The sequence below is a fragment of the Montipora capricornis genome, chromosome 1 (genome assembly GCF_036669925.1).
Source record: "Montipora capricornis isolate CH-2021 chromosome 1, ASM3666992v2, whole genome shotgun sequence".
Lineage (NCBI taxonomy): Eukaryota > Metazoa > Cnidaria > Anthozoa > Scleractinia > Acroporidae > Montipora > Montipora capricornis.
This window is the reverse complement of record NC_090883.1, coordinates 52,721,135-52,731,134: the sequence shown is the minus strand read 5'-3', so window position 1 is coordinate 52,731,134 and position 10,000 is coordinate 52,721,135. Positions and strand designations below refer to the sequence as shown.

The 10,000-nt window shown below is 39.9% G+C and overlaps 1 protein-coding gene across 1 annotated transcript in view; it reads left to right on the top strand.

Moving 5' to 3' along the window:
* Positions 1–9,563, top strand: part of LOC138054180 (uncharacterized) — an 11,789-nt gene extending 2,226 nt beyond the window's left edge. The window contains exons 2-3 of the mRNA XM_068900674.1: positions 5,032–5,158; positions 6,397–9,563. Of these exons, the coding sequence (XP_068756775.1) occupies positions 5,032–5,158; positions 6,397–9,563 (3,294 nt within the window). The remainder of the gene's footprint in view (positions 1–5,031; positions 5,159–6,396) is intronic.
* Positions 9,564–10,000: the final 437 nt, after the last annotated feature.

The following is a 10,000-nucleotide window of genomic DNA, read 5'->3' as shown; positions in this document are numbered from 1 at the left end:
TCTGTCGATTCAGAGCTACCTTAACAAAATCACAAAATTAAGGTGGCTCTGAATCTACGAGACAGAATTTTTTAAAACTTTGCAGCAAGTTTCATCATGCCCTTCTAATTACTTTTCAGATATAAAAAAAACGGGGCTCACCGAATTCGTTTTTGAGATATAAGCAACTAAAGACAAACTAAAGGGTATTTTTACAGGCCTTGCCTATTGCCACGGTGACATATTACGTCACAGTAATGACTGTATCTTGTTCAGCAATAATTCGTGTTTCATTTGGTATCACAATATTGCCAATACAACGTTGTGGTGCCGATCCTTCTAATAAGAGCGTAATTTAAAAGCGTTCAAACTGGTTCGAGCCCCCTTAAGCCAGCACGACGACGACGGCTGCGAGAACGTTATCTAAAAATATTATTTCCCGTTACTGTAAAATTTTGCGACCAGTCTAAGTCGCTCGGCTTGGAAAGTGCGAATACTCATTTCAAGAATAAAATTGATGAGAACGGTGTGGATATTTAGAAAGAAATTTGAAAATTCATCGTCAGGTGCTCTCGTCCTCCTCGTGAAAAAAGAAATGAGCAAAGAAATGTATCGAAATATAAAACGCACGTGCACGGCGTGCAGAACTATTGTTTTTGCTAATTAAACCTCATAGTCGTCGTAGTTGCTTAAGCCCCGTTCAAACGGTCATGATAGTTGATGATAGTTGATGATAGTTTCAACTATCATTCACTATCATTGACTATCATGTTTGCGATCAAACGGTCCATGATAGTTCATGATAGTTGACGAAATCGCGCAATGTGCTGGCGCAGCTAACTGGTACCTAGTCTCCTACCGCGCGCGATTGTAAACAAACATGGCCGTGCCTCGTACTCATCTATTAGGTTGCATATCAAACTACTACTCCACTTCTCGTTGTCTGGTTTTTTAGCTTTTTTAGCTTTTCTCACTTTCTCGCTTTCAGCGTCACTGTCGTCCGAATATTCGTCCAAATTATTGTTTTGTTGTTCCTCACAGGACGATGGCAAACTTGCGGTAGCCATATTGCATTGAGCCCGCCTTGGTTACCCCCGCTGACCGAAAAACTATCATGCACTATCATCCGCTCGGTCAAACGGAAAAAACTATCATGAACTATCATGTCGAATTTGAACATGTCCAAACTGCATGATAGTTGATGATAGTGAATGATAGTTCGTGTTCAAACGTGCGTGATAGTTGAAACTATCATCAACTATCATCAACTATCATGACCGTTTGAACGGGGCTTTAAGGTCCCTATTGTCGTGTCCGCCGTCTTTGTTTAAACCCCTCATTAAGTTGTGGTCACATTTGAGAGAAACACAGTGCAGTAGTGGAATCCTTAGGGGAACACTGAACAATAGAACTTGATTTAACACAAGTGCGACCGCAATCATTAGCACTAAGCCCGGGCAAAAATGATTTTAACAAGGAAACTAGAATCTTAAATCAGGGTTTTCGACAGTTTTGTAAAGTAGCGGACATATTTCTGAAAGAACCGGACGATGCGGCGCCTCGCGAGCGCCGAAAGCGCAGGCTACTCAGGGAGGGGGGGGGGGGGTCTACGAGCATGCCCCCCGGAAAATATTTTAAATAGAACACTCAGAAATGCTGTTTTCAGTGTTTCTGAAACCCAAGAATCAGTTTCCCAGGCAAGGCTGGAGTTCACTCAAATTCTCTTTAAAAAGTAAGTAAAATAAATTGTAATAATAATAATACTAAAATATAACAAACCCCTCAAATATTGGCAAACAAATTACCGGACATGGAATGGGAAACCACCGGAGGAAACGTGCGGCCTAAAGTCGCAAACGAAAACCCTGCTTAAAGGGGCTAGGTCACGCTATTTTAGGTAATTTTGTTTAATTTTGTTAATTATGAGCTCTAAACGTCAAATTGGCAGAGCAAGAGTCTTTCATTTGCAAAATCACGGCCACATAACAACTGAGAATGATTTTCCAGCTTTGTAAATGACATTTTGATATAGAGTGATATAAATTTGAAAAAAGGTGGGCCGACATTTTTCAAATTTACCCAAATTCAATCCATTTCAATCCTCTCCAGTTTTGTCCATCCATGTCCCTTCTTGGCTTCCCTGCGTTTTGTTAGAGATCTTCTATAGTTTTGAACAGTTATTTTGATATTTTAGTTAATTCTATATGACCATTCGATTAGTGCTGAAATTGCCCAAAATTACGTGACCTAGCCCCTTTAAGGAGGCTCGAGCCAGTTTCAACGCTTCCAAGTGACGCTCTTCTTAGAAGGATCGGCACCGCAACGTTGTATCAAGTTCGTTTTTGAGATATGAGCATATAAGTTTTTTGCTGGGCTTTCCCGTTGCCAAGGTAACGTATTACATCACAATAATGATCACATCTTGTTTGGAAATAATCGGTGTTTCATATGGTACCACAACATTGCTGTTACGTGATACAGTGTTGTAGCGTTATTCGATCTAAACAGAGAGTCTTCTTAAGTGTTGAAACCCTTTCGGGCCTCCTTAAGGTGATTCCTTAGAAATAAAAGTGGTCGTAACATTTTCTTTAAACTTTTCTCGATTGTTCCCTATATTATGGTGACTCGAAATTGCAATTAAAAAAAAATAGGTCACCAAGCTCGTTTGGGGGATATAACTTGCTCAAGTTACCCATTTAATCATGTATCAAGGACAAGTCTGTTCCATCGGTTCACTCTACGTTTTGCAGGAACAGAAAGCTCAGCTTTTAGGTAATTTTTGAAATAACAAAACAGGTGTATTGTATTGCTCAAAAGAAATAATTCAGTGTTCGTTCTATGGCACAGGCACACGTCATGAAAAGGCACTGACTACAAATTCCTTAGGCGCGTGATCTCGAGGAGACGACTTTGTGTTCACGAGTGATGGTTATGAATACTTTTTGCCCCTGTAACTTTTCTTCCTGACGTAATTTTTTTTTAGTTTTACAGCACAAAGAGGAGTAAGAGAATAAAATTATGCCAAAAAAAGATAGGTCACCAACTCGTTTAGGAGAAAAGAGAAAGCAAACCGAGCTCGGCCCCTCGACAACACCTCTCCCCGATAGCACGGTTCGGACTGAAATGACACTTAAGCATCAGCAAGGCTATCACTTTAATTTTTTTTTTGCGAGAGTCTAAATGTTTTTTTCATTCTGCTCTTTACTGTATGCTCTGTAATTAAAACGGCGATTCTTCTTTCTAGCAAGTTTTCCCGCACGAAAGGTTGCCATTTTGAAATGCTTTTGCCCACGTTCCGATATATCAATATTCACCCATGGCTACGAATTTAAACATTGTTTCGTTTAGAAATCTTACTTGAGACTTGTGAGACAAAGAAAACAGAACTGCGCCGTGAAATTTGACCATAAAGCTTCGTAGCCATGCCTGAATACGAACGTGGACTACGAACGTGGACTACGCTATGTTAAGCGCAGAATAGGATGCGCAGTGCAATACTAGGGCCCACATGACAACGCCACAAAACAAGAATATCATTCGTTAAAAAGTGGAAAATACTTGCCCGTACTCCACAAAACAACAACGAGAAATCACCAAATTTAGGTTTTGCCGACGACAACGGGAGCACATAACAATAAACCATTCCTGTTCTATAATACTTTTAAGCAATCGTGTTCGAATTAGACTGAGTTGCCAATGTTTTAAACGCCTTTGTTAACACTCTGTGCCTGGTTTTGCTTAGCTGGTCATAGGAAGGCCTTCTTAACTTTATGAAAAGAATTGATTGCCGACTAATGATTAGTGTCTTATTAATGCAGGCTCGTTGTTACATTGTGGTCAATATTGCTCTGATAGTAACCAAATCTGAGTATAAAGCTCCGTATTCAATTCAATTCAATTCGTTCAACTTTATTTAAAACACGGTAAATGGCTCAGCAAGCTGGTTTTCAGACATGCCGTGTAAGAATTACAAGATATAAATGCTAAAAATTACAAGAATTACGAGATGTAATTGTTGAAACGACTAATAAACTAGGTATAAATTAGCGCAAAAAATAATTAATGTCAAGGAAATTTAAACAATAGTAATAATTACTAACAATCATAATTTACTAAATAATAGTACGAAACAAGCCATGTAAAAATGTGCCCAGCTAGCGATGTAAAATGTGTCCTAGGATATCGCACGTTTAAATCTATTTGATTTGACACTTGGTTCCAAGCCATTACACCTCGATAAGAGAAAGGACGTTCAAGAAAATTCGTTTTAGGTAGCGGAACTGATTGGAAGTCATAGTTCGAACCCCTGAAGTGATAATTGTGAACTTCAGAGGTTCTATGAAAATGCTCCTGAAGATACGTCGGACACATATTATTGAATACTTTAAACATCGTAATAGCCCACTTTCGATATATTAAAATTCAGTCCTAAACAAAAGGCATCATCTCGAGGCTCTGGGGAATAAACTCATACAAATCCTTATATTTATTCCCCAGAGCCTCGAGATGATGTCTTTTGTTTCGAACTGAATTTTAATATATCGAAATCGGTTTATTAACAAGTGCTTTTTCTCTCTTTCCTCTAAGTTAGACCACTCTAGAGAATTTAGAACTGCTGATGATCGAGTAGAGTAATCAGCTCTAGTAATAATCCGTGCCGCCGTATTTTGTAACTTTTGTAATTTGTCAGCACGTGTTTTAGAACAGTCACCCCATACAACATCACAATAATACAAATAAGGTTGTACAAGTGAATAGTAAATTGTCTTAAGAGTCTCTTGATTGTCAAAATCGAACGGTTGTTGAAGCAGATGTCGAAGCCGTTCGCCCGCGGCGTAGCGCTTCAGCACTAGGCCCCGTTGCACTCCTTGGGAAATTTCTTCAACATGATTGCCAAATGAATGTGACGATCAGCAATCGATAGCTTTCAAAACGCCTGCTCGGCTTGTAAAATCTGGTACCCTTTCTCACCTTTAATCTCGCATGCATGAAATTCCAAGTTGTATTAGCTATACCTTGAATTTGTTCGTTTGTTTTTCTTTTTCTTTTCAGGTTTTCTTCGTCGGTATTCTTCTAATTATTGCTTCGCTTGTCTATTTGGGATCATTCAAAGATTATTCCAGTTTGACCAGAAACGCTAAAACGACACCTAAAGAAGAGCTTCCCATACCTGACAAAGGTAATGCAAGATTCATTCAGAGTTTGTACATGCTGCACGCCAAGCTTATTAGAAAGTCAAATTGACACTTTCGTATACAAAAATTTGGTTTATCAACGGAGTTGATAATGTAAATTGGCCACCGTACAGAGATTCTAAAAGCTGACGTTTCGAGCGTTAGCCCTTCGTCAGAGCGAATCGAGGGATTATGGGTTACGTGTAGTTTTTATAGTAGAGTAGGAGCTACGCTATTGGTGGTAACATGGCAACGTGAAAAATAGGAATATATTAGTTAAATCAAAAGCGTTCGTTAATACCGTGAGGATTAAGGGTGCCGATTTGAAAGATGAATTTTTGTTCCAGATTCTCGCGGCTTTCCGTCGTACCTAGATGTAGGGAAAGGCCGCAGATAGCCATGTGTTTTTTGGAGTGGTTAGGCAGATTAAACACTTTCGTAGACCATTTTACTAACTAAGCCAAGCTCAGTCTGGCCTAAGAATGGAAGCGAGGCTGCCGGTGACCCTGTTTTGATACAATCCTTTGTGCTTTTCTAATGTTAATGTAGACCAGTTAGAATTACAACAACACAGTTTTTATGATAAAAGCAGTGAAGTCTGTATCAATGCAAGATCACCGGCAGCCTCGCAGCCATTCATAGTCTAGGAGACTGAGCAAACAAATGTAAAATGGCTTTCTAGGTCTCGCGAAATAGTTGGTGAAAAATCATCTAGATTGCATAATCTGTGAAAAAACTTCTCAGGTCTATTGCCGATATACATTTCGCATTTAAGGGAAAAAATCTTTATTTCCCATTTGTGTTTCTCTCCCTAATTCGAACTTCATGGGCACTACCATTTTGTGGAAAAGGGCAAAGGAGAGTTTCTTCGGCCTCAGACAGTGGAAAAAAACCCAACGTTGTGTTAAGGCGCCAAGAAAAGTTAAAATCGAAAACGGGCGATAATCACTTTCCATTTAAGAAGAATTGAAAGCAAGCCTAAGTCTACAACTTAACATTTAGTTAATCAGACGTACGAATAGAGGGTCACGGTTACGTTCGTTTAGTGTGACGGAAACGAAAGCCTTTATCCTCATTAAGACTCATTTGCAGTTCCCCGGAGTGTAACTATCTTAGTAAACCGCGTCACAGACCTAGGTAACTATGGGTACAGTGTCTATTTTGATAGGACTCGAGATCTCATAAGCTGGTTAGTGTATGAGGTTTCGCTATATTAAGTCACTACCGTTGTTCACACTCACAGGAGAGAGTGACACACCATCCAACACGATAACCTCACAGTTTGGAGATGGAACTGAGCTTGGAGACCCGGAATCTCTAGCCGATTTAGGTGACACGCCGAAACCTGAATCTGCTAAGGAAGAAGACGCATTCTTTCGAGAAGAAGAAACAATAGGTTATGATTCCAAGGAAGGTGTTAATAAGACCATCATGGTAACTCCTAGTACTAATGATGAAGAGGGCGTCGATAATGATGGCGGCAGTGATGATGAAGTCAGCGATAACGATGATGGCGATGACAATGAATATGATAATATTAGTGATTACAGTTACAGTGACAATCATGATGCATTAAACAACCTGGAAGCTGCTACTGATATAAAACCAGGTCATGACGCTGACCAAATTAGACCGATGCCACTTCAGTCGGGAAAAACGGCTGATTTGCCACAGGATCTTCGTAATAAGAGTAAGCAGATAATGGAAAAATATCAGACTGCATTAAACAAAACCAAAATATTTTTTGCTGATCTTGAGGACAAAATTCGCAGAATAGACGGCAAAGAAGATGATGAGTCTTTGCCTTTTAATAGTTTAAACACAAGTCGGAACCATGGGACAACATCTGCTGTTGTTCCCAAAAGACAAATTAATGTCGGTGACGTTGATGTACACACACAGGTAAAACTTGTTAGACCTAAGAAGCAGGAAGCTGAGAAGAGTAAAGTCAGGAAACCTGATCAGTCATCACGATCGGGCCAAATGCGACCAATTCCACCACCATCAGGCTTCTCAAGAACATTTACCACTAATCCACGTTTATTTCCAATAGTTTTCAATACCCTGGAAGACACAGAGTACAATAGGAAGCCTTCTGTATGCCCATTGCTAAGTTTACGTAGACCGAGAGAGTTGAGGGACAATGCGAGTTGCATTCCACGTGAGGTCGACTCAAGTTCTTGCTTGAAGGCTTCAAAGGAATACGGTCTTCAAAGTGAACCTGTAAAATGTTCAAACGAACTCCATTATCAGCTATGTTCATTTAAATTGGGACACCATTTTTCAAACCAAAGTGAAGCAAAAATCAAATGCGACATATCTGAGTGCGGGATAAATCCTGTTTACGTTCTTGAAATTAGTCCTGTTTTCGGGATTTTGAAAGAAAGGTCTTTATGGAAACGTTTTGTCACCTCAAAAGGACTGGCAAAGTATTTGGAAAGGTACGCGCAAACGAACTTGGTATCCCATGATTTTAACTTTTGTTTTCTTGCTTGCGTTCATAAAGAAGGCTCTGGTTTCATTGAACAGCTGTTTACTTTTACTGGTTTTCACAAGATCTACGAAGGAACTTCACGAGACACAGTGGGGTTCAACTTGAACATCGTGGTTCTTGATTCAGTCTCGAGACCACATTTCTACCGTGCGCTTCCCAAGACAGTGAAAGCTTTGAGGGAGATCGTTCATTCTAACTTTTACAACGCATCTGTATTTGACTTCGAGGTGATGCAAAGCACTGCGGCGTATACTTTTCACAACATCAGAGCATTGATGTCCGGCAAACAAGACTTTGATTACTCGGGTGGACACGTCAACGAAACATACGGCATAGATGTCCTCTTTGGCAAGTTCAAGAAACTCGGATTTTACACTTTGCTTCAAGAAGATAGCTGTTGGTATGATTCTTGGGGTTCTCTGTTTACCAATAATAAATACCAAGGCGAGATACCTGTGAATAAGTCAGTCTTTGCTCTACGATGGAGAAATTTTCAAGATCTAGTGAAGCATTACTTTGTTGATGATTTGGGACTGTCGCACGCTTCTTGTGAAATTTTAAAGCGTTACAACACTACTAACCAATTTAACCATCCAAGTAGAGTATGCTTCGGAGGAAAAGCATTTGCAGAGCATTTCCTAGATTACACCGAAAGCATTTATAATAATCTAAAAATCACAGGAAAACCAACAAGGGCTCTGACATACACTCATCTCAATACTGGACACGAGATCACAGGAACTCGCATTCGGCAAATCGATGAGCCCCTTTCGCGATACGTGAAAAGCATGGCTACAGCTGAAGACACGCTTACTATTTTGCTGTCCGACCATGGCCCAAAGACAACAAGATTTTCGTTTCACACGATGGAAGGGAGGGCGGAGAAATACGATCCATTCCTATTTATCATTGTTCCAGGAAAAGTTTCCAACGCCTTAGGTTTACAAATAATTCAAGCATTAAAGTCGAATCAAAATCGTCTTGTGACGACACTGGACCTTCATAAAGCCCTAATGTCATTGGGGGAAACAGCTTCAACAGAAAACCGAGTCACTGACGACCGAGGAATATTTAGCCTGATCCCAACAAACCGCACCTGCGCAGACTTATCAATTAAACCACTGGCCGTATGCAAGTGTGACCACTGGGAGACGAGATTCCCGGATAATGATAAACGATTTACCTGGCTAGCTGAGTATGCCCTTGGAGATATAAATAACAACATTCAAGAACAATTCTTAAGAGGCGCCAAGGATATCAAGGGCTATGGAAATTGTCAAAGACTGACAGGAAGGCGTTTTTCGAAAATACGCCAGCGTGCTGAGCAAGGCATAACTGTTACTACAATGGACATCGAGGTAATACCGGGAAATGAAATTTTCGAGGTCCAGCTGAGACATCATCTCAGCCACAATAAACGACGTTCTTTCATAAAAATGGCTCACTATGAACGCATAACCATTTACAGACATTTTAGAAAATGCGTAGACAGTACTGTTTCTTTAGGACTGTGCGTTTGCAATCATAGCAGCTATTATCATACTCCAACTAAGAGAACACAGCGCAGATGGGTTAAAATATCGAGTAGGAAGGATATTCTTGACATTATTTCTTTATCAAACAGCTTTGGAGTGGAGCCTAAGATCAGAGATATTCACCACGGATGTCTTCTTCTGGTGTACAGAAATCACGACGGCAAAAGCACTAGTTTCGAAATTTCAAATATATGCAACGACAGGGTATACAGCGTCAGGGCATCAATGACAAACGCTGAACAGTACTTCTTTTCTCGCAAAACTCCTTTTTCAATTTTAGTACTCCAAAGGACGATTCACTTCCTATTAGTCGTCAAACGTTCAGAAAAATCAATTCGCAATTTCAAATTAAGAATTAATCATTCAATAAAATACCTTTAAAATTATTTGACCAAGAGAGGCTTGCGTATCCTTCAACAAAACGTGTATTCTTTCCGTGTTATCTTGCCCCTTTTCATCCGCTATCCAGTGGCACCTATTTCCACAATACTTGGGGTCGGGCATGATTATAGGGAACTAAAAAGTAAATGAAATGTTTGTCATGCCTCGGCACTTCGATTGTGCTGCACCATTTTTCTTGTGATCACGACCTTTTGCTTCCTATATACAACCATGTCAAGTCAAATAATCCACAATTAATTAGCAATTATTCCGTGAGCGTGCGTTGGATATGAGATTTTATTAAATTCACAACCTCGGTTAATGCACTGGATTTCTCGTGCTCTGATTGGTTTACTCAATCTTGGTTATCAGCGCATATACCTTAGTTTGACCTTATATGGCAAATGATTGCGCTCAGCGGTGCTAAGCTAAAATTA